This window comes from Coenobita brevimanus, chromosome 104, assembly GCF_032717465.1.
Source record: "Coenobita brevimanus isolate Jiangsu-jjx chromosome 104, ASM3271746v2, whole genome shotgun sequence".
Taxonomy (NCBI): Eukaryota; Metazoa; Arthropoda; class Malacostraca; order Decapoda; family Coenobitidae; genus Coenobita; species Coenobita brevimanus.
In genome coordinates, this window is record NC_137057.1 from 18,700,855 (window position 1) to 18,717,187 (window position 16,333).

The 16,333-nt window shown below is 43.3% G+C and overlaps 3 protein-coding genes across 3 annotated transcripts in view; all 3 read left to right on the plus strand.

Annotated features, from left to right (window-relative positions):
* The window catches only part of MED11 (mediator complex subunit 11), a 427,497-nt gene that overhangs the window by 301,134 nt on the left and 110,030 nt on the right, over window positions 1–16,333 (plus strand). The window lies entirely within an intron of this gene.
* On the plus strand, window positions 13,036–13,437 carry LOC145416041 (zinc finger BED domain-containing protein 5-like). The gene has a single exon (XM_080285140.1). It carries the CDS (start codon window positions 13,036–13,038, stop codon window positions 13,435–13,437), a length of 402 nt encoding a protein of 133 aa, XP_080141266.1.
* On the plus strand, window positions 13,610–14,152 carry LOC145416042 (zinc finger MYM-type protein 6-like). The gene has a single exon (XM_080285142.1). It carries the CDS (start codon window positions 13,610–13,612, stop codon window positions 14,150–14,152), a length of 543 nt encoding a protein of 180 aa, XP_080141268.1.

The following is a 16,333-nucleotide window of genomic DNA, read 5'->3' on the forward strand; positions in this document are numbered from 1 at the left end:
ATTTTGTTACCTGACTCTTCCTACCAGCACACGATTTTATTCCACACACACACACACACACACACACACACACACACACACACACACACACACTCACACACACACACACCTTAACATTATACTGCATACTGTTTATATCCCATGATGTTACCTCAGTCTTCCTACCAGCACACCATGTTATTCCATTTCAGGAGTGGTGCATCAGTGAAGGGGTTCAGGCAGACTGGATGCCACTCCTTCAGGGCCAAAAGTCTATCCTAAACTATATAAAGTCATATGGAAACAGCAAGACCTAAATATCTGACGGCACCATTACGTGAGAGAGGCAAAGGAGAAGTGTTGGAGCGAGGTGATGTTGATGTGGAGGTGGGAAGCACATTAAAAGATATACAGTACTATGAGATGGTCTGGCCAAGTGTGTGTAAGCGAGGTGACACGGGAGGGTGAGGGAATGGAAGACGAGGATGAGACGGAGGGATAGCATTCAGACGCAGCCGAGGGATGGGATATGTGAGCTGGAGAGAGGTCAGTCAGGTGGCGGACGACAACGCGTTTGTAGCCAACCCTGACGGGAATCAAGCGTGTAGCGATAGATAGATAATTAGATACAAATAGATGCAGACATAGACAAACATAGAAAGAGACATGCAAGGACATAGAGGCAAAATAATATATAGTGTCCCGTAAGTCAAACCCAGGCTGCTCTGAGCTTATATCAAGATAAATATTACAAGCACTCCTATAACCCATCATTCATTTTACTCCCGCCACCTTCAAACGATTTCACTTGTTGCTGGGGCTGGTCTTCTCTAGGGTTTCGTAGCACATTTTACGAGGTAATTTATTCCAGTATTATATGTTGGCCTTCTTTTGTATTTAATTTATCTCGTTTGACAGCAATTTTTTTATTAACATTACGAAAAGATAATGAGGCATAATGAGCAGAGTATATCAGTATGGATGAAGTGTTACAAAATAATTATATTACACCTAGACATTACAGTATATGCTATGTCATTATAGTAGAGATATAGTTCGCGTCAGTAACGTAAAAGATGCCACTGAGATGTAATGTGCAGAATAAATAGCTAAGGAAAACGTGTTACCCATCTCCAGGGGCACTAGGAATACGAGGGTGAGTCTGCGTTGCCATGGAAACCACTGATCTTGCCCCTCACCAAAGCGACGTTCCTACCATCCTCACTCCGCGATGACCGGCATAAAAATGACGATATTTCCACTATTCTATCGTTCAGGACTGTCTCCTTGGTGCAGACGGGTGGCTGTACCGATATTACAATACCGACATGGCTTACTTCTCGCCTGTATAGTCGAATAATTGTATTTAAAGCTAAAATGATGTGCATACCAATGTTACCAATAGTACAAGTATCTTTGTCCACTGATTTCGGTTCGAGATCAAAGGAATATTATAAAGACTGCTAGTTTCTCTTCCATATTTCGTCCTTGCTGTCTTAGCGGTCATAATTCAAAACTATTCTGTGAGATATTCGTGTCTCTTTGTTAACTGAATTACTGACATGCAACTTCCGGAGACACCCTGTGATCTGGCAACTGTGTGCCGTGATGCGAGGCCGGAGGGTGCGATGGCTGTAGCATTGTATTCGTAAATAATCTTAACCATTTCTTACGATAAATATTCCTTTATAGAAATTAATCGGTATCAGAAACCGGTGTGTATGGAGGTATTCCCAGCTAAATATTCAGCCTGGTTTGTTTGTAAAGTGTTTGGGGGATATACCAGTGAAAGCAAAAGGCTCCTGTACACAGGTAAAGGTGAGAAATGTTATGAATATTACGTCATATTTTGTTAGAACTTAATGTGTCACGTCAGCTAATGTGGTGCTAATGTGCACTTGATGTCTGCCTTAACTTCACTACATAACTACACCCAAATTGGCAAGTTTCTCAGTCACATAAGTTGATAATAATAATACAAAATAGATCAATGGCGCTAAGGTTAAATTATTTTTAATTCTGACGTCATTTTTAGGGTGCTGTTGGTGAGACTGTCAAGTTGTTACACTAAGAAGAGAAACCCTTGCAAGTAACTAATTCGCTGATCTAAGTTTAATGGCTGTCTCTTGTATCATTATTAGGTCATTCTGGAGGCTGGTAGTCCGCCTGAAGGTGGTACAGACTGGCCTCTTTGCGTATACAAGGAATAGGACAAAATTCTCTCTTAAATGAAAGAAATCGCCAAGATATCACTCTTGTAATTTCTGTGTTGCGTTGGTCTCCCTGGCCCAACATGGATGCCAAAGACTGCAGATTCTAGCTTCATAATTTCAGCAGCAAGATCCACAACAGGGGTTGTTTTTTAACGCTGCTTGAGGTGTTTGTCGCTGATAATATATGGTAATTAACCGTACTGATGTGCTGTTGTGGCTGTGTGTGTGAAAATAAAGTCATAGGAGAGTGTAGTTCAAACACGCAGGTTATCTAGCCTCGTTGAATTGAATCAATGAATCAGCTCGACCAAAGACATTTGTCAGTTCAACCAACACCTCGAGGTCTCACGACACCACGCAGTTCCCAGATCTAGGTGTGCTGGCGATATACGAAATTTGATTTTATTATAATATGAGTAGTTATACAATTAAGGGAAGTGACATACAAATAGTCGTTATTGAAAATATTAAACCTTCATGAACTCTAAGTTGACTAAAAACCTGGAATCCTCAGTAATTTTGCCATGAGTTAAGATTGAATCGGCAGGATACTGGTCTTATTATACTTGAGAACACTGTGTAGCATATTATTTTGCTTTAAATAATCTTTATCCTCAACGTCTGCAATAAATAAGTGGTGTTAGTATTGTACAAACCATACACCCACCCTCCTGCCTCAAAGAAACAGTCAAAAAATTTAAAATAATGGAAATATCGTCATTTTTAGGTTGGCCACCGACGAGAAAGGATGACGCGCGTCGCTCCTGCTGGCGAGAAAACGAGTGGTTTCCATAGCAATGCAGACTCGACTCTCACATTAAAAATATTTGCTGTTTTGGGAGTGTGTGCTTGATTTACGACATAAGTAGCTTAGTGGTAAAGACAGTAACATAATAATTCAATGTTTTACGCATTACTCTGACAATATAAGCCTTCAATATCCCTTGAACTCAGAAACCTGAGTTGCTTTCATTTGCTTTTCAGACTGATGTGGGATGCCAGCCTTCCTGTTTAACTTGGCACCACTGTAAAACCAATACTTTTGCCTTTAATATACTTAATTAGGTATAAACGCGATACATAAATGATGCCAGTGTTGTAATGACCCTGTACCCACGCCCCTGTACCAAACAAACACACATGGAAGTTACATTTGTGGAAATATCGTCATTTTTATATGGGCCACCGAGGAGACAGGGTGAGGGGACCGCTGCGGTCTCTCTTTTTTTTGTCTCTGGGGTTCATAAATGGGGCGGGGGTGGGGGGGGATGTGGATATTCCATGGGGTGATTGGACAGATAAGGCTAAAATGGCCAAAGGGTACCTCCTGATGTGCTGTTCGTTATATATGTATTTACTGACCAATTGTTTTGGATTTTAATCTGGGCTTATTAATTTTTTTTTTATTAGAGATATCAGATAACACATCATACATAATCATGCTACATAAAAACAGAACATGCACAATATTCCTGAACCTTTATGAAAATGTCTATAACACCGCTAGATTCCTTGGCGTTACCCTTTACAAAGAACCGCTAAATGGAACCAGAGAACTCTACAACTCAGTTATTGAAAAACCTCCCACGCAAAACATCCCCCCCGCCCCCAAAGAAGAGGTGATGCCACGGACGGTCCTGTTGGCGGGAAAGCCTATGATTTCCATGGTATTCACGGTGGTATTATCTCCATGGCAAGGCAGACTGACGGTGGTATTATCTCCACGGCAACGCAGACTGACGGTGGTGTATTATCTCCATGGCAACGCAGACTGACGGTGGTATTATCTCCACGGCAACGCAGACTGACGGTGGTATTATCTCCATGGCAAGGCAGACTGACGGTGGTATTATCTCCATGGCAAGGCAGACTGACGGTGGTATTATCTCCATGGCAAGGCAGACTCACGGTGGTATTATCTCCATGGCAAGGCAGACTGACGGTGGTATTATCTCCATGGCAAGGCAGACTGACGGTGGTATTATCTCCATGGCAAGGCAGACTGACGGTGGTATTATCTCCATGGCAAGGCAGACTGACGGTGGTATTATCTCCATGGCAAGGCAGACTGACGGTGGTATTATCTCCATGGCAAGGCAGACTGACGGTGGTATTATCTCCATGGCAAGGCAGACTCACGGAGGTATTATCTCCATGGCAAGGCAGACTCACGGTGGTATTATCTCCATGGCAACGCAGACTGACGGTGGTATTATCTCCATGGCAAGGCAGACTCACGGTGGTATTATCTCCATGGCAAGGCAGACTCACGGTGGTATTATCTCCATGGCAACGCAGACTGACGGTGGTATTATCTCCATTGCAACGCAGACTCACGGTGGTATTATCTCCATGGCAAGGCAGACTGACGGTGGTATTATCTCCATGGTAACGCAGACTGACGGTGGTATTATCTCCATGGCAAGGCAGACTGACGGTGGTATTATCTCCATGGCAAGGCAGACTGACGGTGGTATTATCTCCATGGCAAGGCAGACTGACGGTGGTATTATCTCCATGGCAAGGCAGACTGACGGTGGTATTATCTCCATGGCAAGGCAGACTCACGGTGGTATTATCTCCATGGCAAGGCAGACTCACGGTGGTATTATCTCCATGGCAAGGCAGACTGACGGTGGTATTATCTCCATGGCAAGGCAGACTGACGGTGGTATTATCTCCATTGCAACGCAGACTCACGGTGGTATTATCTCCATGGCAAGGCAGACTCACGGTGGTATTATCTCCATGGCAACGCAGACTGACGGTGGTATTATCTCCATGGCAACGCAGACTGACGGTGGTATTATCTCCATGGCAAGGCAGACTGACGGTGGTATTATCTCCATGGCAAGGCAGACTGACGGTGGTATTATCTCCATGGCAAGGCAGACTCACGGTGGTATTATCTCCATGGTAACGCAGACTCACGGTGGTACGCCAACTGGCCTTTATTTCGTAACACCTCTACCTTGGCGACTTATTCTGCACTCCACACCTCAGTATCTTCATCCAGCATTACTGACGTAAACTATACTTATATTAAACCCATATAATCAATAAACAAGACAATATTCAGGTCTTATAGGCAGAATTAATCGCTGAAGGATGGGTACTACGACGCCTACTATGCCACCTTAGCTAATTACTCAACATATTTCACCTGGATGGTGTGTGTGTGTGTGTGTGTGTGTGTGTGTGTGTGTGTGAGAGAGAGAGAGAGAGAGAGAGAGAGAGAGAGAGAGAGAAACGAAATCTGGATATGAATGTAGTAAAGAGTAAAAATTCTTGTGTTTGAAAGGAATGAAGTGATGAAGTGTTTGTGATGCTGCAGGATTAGGAAATGCATTATGTGTGTATGCCTCTAATACACTGCCAACTCACCTGGAGGCCCTTGTGTGTTGCGGAGACGGCTAAGGCTGCTGGTGTGGGCGTGGGGATGGCAGTGAGTGTGCTGAAATGAGACAGAGGAAATAAGCATGTATACCTATTAATTAAACATGGAGTTAATCACCACACGCGTGTATACTGGCACTTATTAATTCAGTACCCTCACAGCACACACACACACACACACACACACACACACACACACACACACACACACACACACACACACACACACACTAGCACGCATACTCTTAATATCTAGAATAGTACACTGTATTAATGCCAATGTTTCACAGGAATGTATATGCTTTTCCAATTCATCTAATTATGTATAGACTTTCTATCGGTTAAAAAATTAGACGTATATGGTATGTACGATATATATATAATTTTGTGACATACAGCACGAAAATAACTTTGACCAAAATAGCTGATTTTCCAACACCGCCGCCAATGCCACCACCTCCTCAACCATTAATTAATTACAAATACTTCCCGTTTATGGTTGCTCCCGTTACTTTACCTCGGTGTGTGTGTGTGTGTGTGTGTGTGTGTGTGTGTGTGTGTGTGTGTGTGTGTGTGTGTGTGTGTGTGTGAGAGAGAGAGAGAGAGAGAGAGAGAGAGAGAGAGAGAGAGAGAGAGAGAGAGAGAGAGAGAAAGAGCAGACCAATCAAGCACAAGCAAGCAGGCGCCTTGCTGTGGCAGACAGCACTTGGCCAGGGTGGGAACAGGGTCCTTCCACATGGCGAGGTCCAGGTTATATGGAGGCGGGATGGCCCCCAAGAGGATGAGCTGTGTATAGGAAATATATGTGAATAGTAGTATCAGCCCGGACTTTGACTACTTGGTAAATGTGGCTGAGTTCCCCGCCTGGGAGTGTTGTGCTGAGTTACCTACCTCCACGTAGCGGTACTGTGTAATGTGTAACGCCAAGAAATATGGCGATGATAAAGGGATTTTTATAAAGGTATGGCAATATTTTAATGTTGTATGTTTATGCATCATATTATATAGTATGAGATCCAAAAAAATTATCCTTATTCCTAATAAGCTCAAATTAAAATCCAAAAAGCATTTCGTCATATACTAATAACGAGCAACTCATAAAAAATAATACTCTGACCATTATCGGCCATGTCTGTTTTTAATTTCCCCTGGCATATGCAAATCCCTCACACGGCCCCCTGTGTGGGAACCCCTGACGTAGGGAAAGGGCCAGCGTGCCCCTCGTCCCGCCTCCTCGGTGACCCACATAAAAATGACGATATTTCCACTAATGCAACATCCATGCCTGTTTTTCTGGTACTGGCGGGTGGGGGCAAGTATGTTACAACACTGGCATTGTTTATATATCGCGTGTATACCTGAACAAGTTTATTTAAGGCAAAAATAATACTCTTACAGTGGTGGCAAGTTTAAGAACAATACCATCACCCCACGGCGGTCTTAAAAGCAAACTAACACAACTCAGGTTTCAAGTCTGTAGTAAATTAAGGTATCATACTGTCTTAGTATTATGTAAACCATTTAATTCTTATGTTACTGTCTTTACCACACGGCTACTGGTGTGGTAAATGTGGTAAACTGATCCATCCATAATACACCGTGATCTGGGAACTGTGCCACCCATATTCACAAAGCATCCTAGGCATTTCTTACGATATACACGTTCCTGTAGCAGTCAATCATAAACAGTACAATTGTGTGTTGTATTTATCACTGTAATATTCACTCTTAGTTACGTTGTGAAGTGATTGGTAACGTTGTGAATAGCGATAATAAGTCAAAGAATCCTACATGGAACTAAGGCCTGGGATAATTTATAACTATGGCCCGTGGGTGTTGTGAGAGCTTCAGGCTGGGATTTATAAAGGTTCCTAAGTAATCTACAGCATAAACTCAACGCCATAAGTTATCTAGTGTGACAAGTGGTTTTGTTTTTCATATTTTGTCACTGTAATAGTGTTTAATTATTTTGTAAAGTGTTTGTTAGTTGCCTGAGTGATGGTAAGCGTCTACAAAGGCAGTTATATACACAGTTTATGTTTAGAACAGTTTATAAATACAGCCCAGGTTTTGGCTGAACTAAATCAGCGGGTTTACCTAATGTGCTGTTAGTGTAGATAGGTTTTCTGTTTTAATCACACTACATAACTACCCAATAAAATGCCTCCTTCCTGCATGCATAATTAACAGTAATAATACAGAAATAAACCAACGTCGTTAAAATAATATTACCATTAAAACAGTAAGTTCCGTTGCATGATGGTGCTGTAGTAAAGACTGTCAGGTTTGGATACCAAGAACAGAAACAGCAGGTATAAGTTGACCTGAGCCTTACCAATCACTTTACCTGGTATATTTTGTACAGTAAAACTTAGCCTGACATCTGGCCTGTCTTGTCCTACCCTAACAAATGTTCTGTTCTCACACAGCATCAGTCTTGGCCTATCCTCTCCTATTTTCCCATTCTGCACTACACCCTCCTTTCATCCACCACACCAACCACTTCACACCAACCATGCTTCGAACCTGCCAGCGCTCCAGCATTTTCATAAATACTCGGGTTTAATTTACCCAACTGATGGTGCAATTAATGTTGTTACATGGCATGTGTTCACTTGGGTTCAGCCAGACAGCAGCATCAATGATAACTGCAGCTTAAACACACATTACGTGAGGTGAAGGAAGCAGTTCAACCCAAACCTTGAACCTTTTCCAGCACAGACCGACTCACAACAGTTCCCACATCAGGACTGCATTACCTGTTGACCCAGTCAAGATTTTACACCGAGGATAATAAGAAAATAAAGGAGTTATACCATAGGAAATGCAGTTACGTGTGATATTAACACCATACAAACCATCACTTTATTACAAACTAGAAAGTAAAGCCGTTTTTATTAGTCTTAAGAGTGTAACTGGGATGGTACGTTTCCTCCTAGTATTGGCAACACTGAAAGAATAATATTTTTGGCTTAAATGACATTGTTCAGGTACACAGGCGATACATAAGTGATCCAGTGTTGTAATAACCATATACACACCCGCCTGTACCAAAAACACACAGCTGGCAGGTGAAATTATTGAAATATCGTCACTTTTATGCTGGTCACCGTGGAGTGAGGATGAGAGCGACATCCCTCCTCTCTCTCGTTAGCCAGAAAGGAGAGATGAAGTTGACGGGAAAGCAAATATCTCCATGGCAACGCAGACTCCCGGTCTTATTGCAACTGACACTTGAGAATTCCTAACACATCTTGCTTACCGATTTATTCTGCATATTAGACCTAGTTAATGAGTTTGGAAGTTAGCGTATGAAGCAAAATCTGACTCTAATTAATAGCAACGACTAAAATTACCGTCGTTGAGAGGAACGATGTCAATGATGCTATACTCATTCTACACTAACTTGGCCTAAAACTGCCATCACTCTTACTCTGAACTGCGACTAGTAGCCAGGGATTAACACCGGTATATGATGCCAGTCACGAATCGGTGCTAGGGAACGGCTGAAGAGAACACGGGCTGCACCTAAAAATGCCGTCTCTCCATCATGAATGCCGGGCTGTAATAACTATAGTTCCCCACTAGACTATGATGTTAGTCACGAAGAAGTGCTACGAAAGGGATGTAGAGCCAAGGCAGTCTTTTTCGGCCACTGAGCTATGTGAAATAAGCTACAACCAACACCTGGGCTAAGTTAAGGTGAAAGAAGAAAATGTCAAGCTAGTCACGAAGAAGTGCTATGAGTGATGTACAGCCACAGCATTGTCTTTTTCCGCCAATCAGCTGTGTGAGGTAAGCTGTAAAACGACGACAATTTGGGCCATGTTAAGGTGAAAGAACTATAGGCAATGTGTTATTCTCTGCACCAGGCCAACCCATCTCAGAGTACTATGAACATAACAGTATTGACGCAGGAGAGAAACTGATTGCATCGCTGCTGAATCATGAATGTATATATATATATGTATGTACGTAAATGCGTATGTATGTATGTATAAATGTACAGTATGTGTGTGTACGTGTGTATGTCTTATGCATGTATATGTGTATGTACGTACAATGTGTGTGTGCATGTATATGTATGTATATATGTATGTTTGTGTGTGTATGTATGTATGTACAGTATGTGTGAATGTATAATGTATGTATATATGTATAATGGATATGTGTGTATGTATGTATATCTAAATGTATGTATGTATGTATGTAGATGTCCACTAGAAGCACTACACCATGTCTTCTTTGTATTATGGTAGTCTCACACACACACTTTTTCAGCCACCTGCTACGTGAAATAAGCTGCCAAAGGACGACATTTTGCACCAAGTTAAGGTAAATCAACTACAGTCATCTTTCACAGGGATTATCTACGGTCACTTTCTCTTTCCCTGTCGCCTGAGATACTGGTGTGGATGTGGATGTGATAGAAAGCGTTAAGAGAAATACACAGAGGTGGTTTGCCATTTGGTGAGGATGGGGAGCGAGAGACTAGCGAGGAGAGTGAGTGAGTGAGGTGGAAGGGGAGGCCGAGGATGATATGAAGAGATGGAGTGGAGAGGTATTTGAGAGAGGGGGATGTGAGCTGGATGCATGGCAGTGAAATGGCGGGGGACAGGGCGACGTGGAGGCGATTTGTTTGTGGCCACATCTTACGGGATTAAGGCGTCTGGCAATAGATAGATAATGATCCCTATCCCAATTCTAACCTGATAATGATCCCTAACCCATTTCAGTTCGGTTGATGGCCAAGTGTAGTCAGTTTGGAGGGTTGACCTGACTAGTAACCAAGGAGATTCACATTACCCCGTAACTAAGGCTCATCGAATTTCACGTAAACACGACCTAGTATACAGGTTGGGGGGGGGTTGAGCTGACTAGTAACCAAGGAGACTCATTCGAATTTCACGCAACCACAACTAAGTATTCGGGCTGTGACTGACTATAGTAATATAATAATAATAATAATAATAATAATAATAATAATAATAATTAATACTGCACGGCACAATAACTGTATAAAAATTAACTTATACACTACTACAACCATCATGCTAACTATCCTACTAAGCGATAGGATGAGGGAGCATCCAGAAACATTTACATCAGATTCAAACAGCCAGGGGGAACAAGGCGTCGCCGATGATGATGATGATGATGATGATTTTGATGATAGAGGAGGAGGAGGAGGAGGAGGAGGAGGAGGAGGAGGAGATGATGATGATGATGATGACGATAATGGTGATGGTGGTGGTGAAGGCGGTAAGAATAATGATGACGGTATTTAAACAGAAATCGTGCTGGTACAAAGACCCGGTATTGTGTTGCCAAATACGCCTTACAACACCAGATACAGGCGTACGGCCAATGACAACACCAACATGATATATAAACAACAGGCTCAATTATACTGTGGACTGGTGGCCAGGGTAGCAATTGGGACTGCCATCGTCACTTCTTCATCAATCACATCTCTTAACCATACTGTAGTTTCTTCTTCTCTCTAACTCACGGGCATTCTCTCTCTCTCTCTCTCTCTCTCTCTCTCTCTCTCTTTAAATCATAGGCTATCTCTAAACCATGCTGCAATTTCTTCTTCTTCTACTCTCTGTAACTCATGGGCACTCCCAATCTCACTCTCTCTCTCCAAATCACATCTCTTAACCACACTGCAGTTTCTTCTTCTACTATTTCTAACTCATGGACGCTCTCACTCACTCTAACTCATACTTCATAACCATACTGCAGTTTCTTCTTCACACTGACTCATGGTCCCTCTCACACTCTCTCTCTAAATCACATCTCTTAACCATGCTGCAGTTTCTTTTACTCTCCAACTTCCCCTCTCCCAACCCCATGGGGTCGCCACGCCCTTAAAATATCAAACATGTTCAGTTCCCGATTCTGAGATGTTTGCAGCATATATACACATATTGGTTGAGGATTTTGGAGATCGTGTTATATACTGCTGTTAAAGTGGCCAGTCCTGGCTCAGACTGGACGTGGACGGTTCACGTTTGCAGGACACGAGATGCTGTTCACGTACCAAACGCGTATGGCACTCAGGGATACCAACATTGAATATACATTCTTATAATTTTATATAAATAAATATATACATAAATACATAAACAAGAATCAACAATTACGTTTATGTATATTTCTTTACTACGAATTCCGCCAGAAGTCTACGGATTTCCCGCTGATGTTTTTTTACTAACACGCTGTATGGCTGTGGGCGGAGGCACGTCTCAGGCCACCACTCGAGCTGTACGGTCGTAACGGGAAACACTCTTTACCAACTTGTTCATCTTCTGTCGGTAAATTAATGTATTTTTACCCGTATATTGGAATGTGCTGTATAGGTTTCACTCAGTCTTTCTTTCTTTAAAATTCCTAGGTAAATATGAGAAAGAAACTGAGTATTTCACTTGCCGACGAAATATTGCACCGAAGTATGTCAGTGAAAGGTACCGTCCGCCATATTTAGAGAGCGAGGGGGACAAGGAAAGAGGAGGAGAAGGAGGGGGGCAAGGGAACAGGAGGAGGGGAAGGGGGCACTTCCCTTGCCCCCTCCCCCTCCTACACTTTCCCTCCTCCTCTTTCCTTACTCCTCTTCCCCCTCCCCTTTTCTTGCCCCTCCCCCTCCTACTCTTTCCTTGGCCCCCTCCCCTCCTCCTCTTTACTTGGCCCCCGCCCCCCTCCTCTTTCCTTGGCCCCCCCTCCTCTTCCTTGACCCCTTCCCCCCCTCCTCTTCCTTGACCCCCTCCCCCTCTCCTCTTCCTTGACCCCCTCCCCCCCTCCTCTTCCTTGACCCCCTCCTCCTCTTTCCTTGGCCCCCTCCCCTCCTTCATTTTCCTTGGCTCCTTCCCCTCCTCATTCCTTGGCCCCCTCCCCCTCTCCCCTCCTGGCGGACGGTACCAAACAGCATCTTTTGTCTGATTAATTATTAAGCAAGTGTATATTTCATTTCAGATTCTTCAGTGATGTCCACAAAGCGGGTGTACAAAGAAGAATTCCTTGACATTGGGTTTACGCTTCTCATCGATGGTGGGGTCGAAATATCTCAATGTGTTAGATGTGGGGAAGTGCTCAGCCATGAGTCGCTTAAAGAAAACAAGCTCGAGCGCCATCTCCACGGAAAACACCCGACGCTGGCGGGGAAAGACCGCCAGTATTCCAAGAGGAAAGAAGAACAACTGCAGCGTCAGCGGTCGGACACCCCTATGAACACAGGAGTGTATTCTGTTCGACAAGCAACAATTGCATCCTATCTGGCTGCAAAAAGAACTGCTAAGTGTAAACAGCCACATACAATTGGGGAAATGTTGGTGAAGCCAGCAGTCCTTGATGCGGTTTGTACTATTTTCGGAGATGATGCGGTGAAAAAAAAAATAAATAAATTATTCTATTGCCAGACAACACAATTAGCCGACGGATTCAAGAGATGTCGGAAGACATCAAAGAACAGGTAGTGGCTGCCATCAAGGAAAGCGGAAACTTCAGCCTGCAGTTGGATGAGTCAACTGACGTCGGTGACGAGGCACAGCTCTTGGAATTTGTGCGGTACCAAGGGAAGAATGATATGGAAGAGAACTTGTTCTGTAAACGGCTGGAGACAACAACAACAGGTGAAGATCTGTTCAAGTTGGTTGACAGCTTCATCAAGAAAGAAGGCCTCAGCTGGGATCAGTGCTTCAGTGTGTGCACGAACGGTGCACCTGCAGTGCTAGGGGCACATCAGGGTATCACCGCTAAGGTAAAAACAAGTCAACCCCGCATTGATAATGACCCACTGTCTGCTCCACCGGGAAAACCTTGCCTCCCGGAAATTGTCACTTCAGCTTAACTCTGTGGCAGAAGATGTGATTCAAATAGTGAATTTTATTAAACCATCAGCTCTGAATGCAAGGCTGTTCAGTCAGATGTGCTCTGATATGGGGTCGGAATATGAACACCTGCTTTACTACTCTTCTGCCAGGTGGCTGTCCCGAGGGAAAGTGATCTAGAGAGTGTTTGAAATGCGTGCAGAGGTTGAAATCTTCTTGAGCGAGAAGAAACATGCACCGGCATCAAGGCTTACCGAACCAAGGTGGTGGCTTAAACTGGCATATCCAATAGACACATTTACAGTGTTGAATTTGCTGAATATATCCATGCAAGGAACAGAAAAAACTCATCTCTTTGTGTCAGAAAAGCTCAAGGTATTCAAGGCGAAACTGAGGTCGTGGAAAGGAACGATTGAGCGGGGGAAAACTGCATCCTTTCCACTCTTGAACCTTTTTCAGGAAGATGAAGACGTCACGCTTGTGGACGAACAAAGTGTCATTGTTGAGCACCTTGAGAAGTTGAGTGAGAAGTTTGACAGATACATTCCGGATGAAGAGTTGCATGAGAAATACAAATGGGGACGCAGACCCTTCGATGTCCACGTCGAACACCTCTCAGAAGAAGAGTCTTCCATCCCAAATCTGCAAGAGGAGCTCATCGAGGTGCAACATGATGAAACAGTCACTGGCAGTGTTCTGGACTACTGTGAAGGAGAAACCAGTCCTTGGAAGTGAGGCTGTGAAAGTGTTGTTGCCGTTCGTTACAACCTATTTGTGCCGATCAGGGTTTGCATATCTGGCTGCCATCAAAACGAAAAGCAGAAATTGGATGCAACCTGAACATGATTTGAGGGTAGCACTTTCTACGACTGAGCCGCGAATGGAAATGCTTACCAGCGAGATCCAGGCCCAAGGCTCCCATTAAAATCAATTTATCAATTGATAAAAAACATTTTTATTTTAGTTTGTCTTTGTGGAATGTGACAAAATATTGTTTCAGAAGTGGATGTTTTGGTTCAAATGAAGCCTTTAAATTTCTATAACTAAAATAACATTTAATGATGTTAATTTTGTCTTTTTCAACCTTACAGCACCTCTCTTAAACGGATACTAGTTTCACTTGCCCGTTACTGTTACAGCCTACAACCAGTAATATACATTAATACATGTACAGTGCATAAAACCAGTGGGGTCGCTGTCACGGATAGATGTGCATGATTGGGGTCGCCTGGAAATAAAGCTGGGGACCACTACTCTTAACTCACGGGCATTCTCACTCTCTCTCTCTCTCTAAATAATATCTCTTAATTATACAGCAGTTTCTTCTTCTACTCTAACTCATGGACACTCTCTCTCACTCTCTAAATCACATCTCTTAACCTTGCTGCAGTTTGTTCTTCTGCTACTCTCTTGCTCTCTCTCTCTCTCTATTTCTCTTTCTCTCTCTCTCTATTTCTCTCTCTCTCTCTCTAACCCACGGGCAGCCACTGACATCACTGCAACCCACCCAACCATCATGACCTGCAAGTGTTATCAAGAGGTTGGAGAGGATAGTGAGTGAGAGACTAACGAGACGAGTGTATGTGAGTGAGGTGGAGGCCAAGGATGAGATGGAGGGATGGAGTGGAGAGGTATATGAGAGAAGGCGATGCGAGTTGGGAGCAGGGAAGCGAAATGGCGGACAGGGTGACATGGAGGCGATTTGTCTGTGGCCATCCCTTGCGTGATGAAAACGTCTGGCGATGGATAGATGAAAAAAAAAAAGTTGACAAAATGCAAAGACCTATTTTACCGTTAGTACATAATAATTAAATCTCTCGAGTATATCAATAAGCTTACAAAAAAACAAAAACAAAAATAATAGTCTAGTACAAAGAAAATCCTCACCGTAAGCATCAGGTGTTGTCATAGTAACGAGTCGTCCATCTGCCTTTCTCTACCAGTCACGTATCGCCACTATTCTGCACCAAACTGCTCCACAAAGCCACTATGCCACCTAAGGACGAATATCAACAGATAGAATAAGCTGGAACTGAGCTGAATACTGGATTCCTAGCGCCTGGCAAAGACCATATGGCACCAATTCAAAGCCTAAGACACATGATATGCAAAGGGACAAAACACTGGAGAGAAGACAGTAAGGGAGAGAATCATGACTAAAAGCTGTTGACTACCTACACAAGATTTCCCTTAGTAAGTCTGGTGTGTGGAAAAATACAAGTACTGTAAATCAGAGAAGACTGGTGATGGTACGGTGGTAAGTAGTAGCAATAGTAGTAGTAGTTGTAGTGGTGGTGGCAGCAGCAGTACCACAGTAGTAGTAGTAGTAGTGTCACAGTAGTTGTGGTAGTACAAGTTAATAATAATGTAGCCCTAGATTAATCTGAGACGTCAAACCGGTGGACTGCTGGCTTAGGCTGTCCTGCCGTAGTACACCCTCCACTTTTCGGGGGGCAGGTCAGTAGCTAGGGGTGTTATTTAACCATGCAGTTGAGCCGCCGATATATCAGTGCCACCACCTGAAGGCGTCCCTCTCCACCACCAAAGCAAAGTGGCAAATCAGCTTTATTGGTAGACATGGAACTGTATTGTTTTTTTTTTTTTCTGTAAATTATTGAAAATATAACCCCTTCGATCCACTGACATTATCTATTACCACATCACTTAAACCTGTAAGGGGTAGCCACAGACAAATTGCCTCCACGTTGTTCTGTCCTCTGCCACTTGACTCCCCTCCCCCCAACTCACACTCCCTTCTCTCATATATTTCTCCAGTCCATTCATCCATCTCATTCTTGGTCCCCACCTCACTCATATACTCTCCTCGTCAGTCTCTCATTCTCCATCCTCTCCACATGACCAAATATATGCTTCAGATTATTCTTGCTGCCTCAGGTGTTTATATTCAGCTTAGGA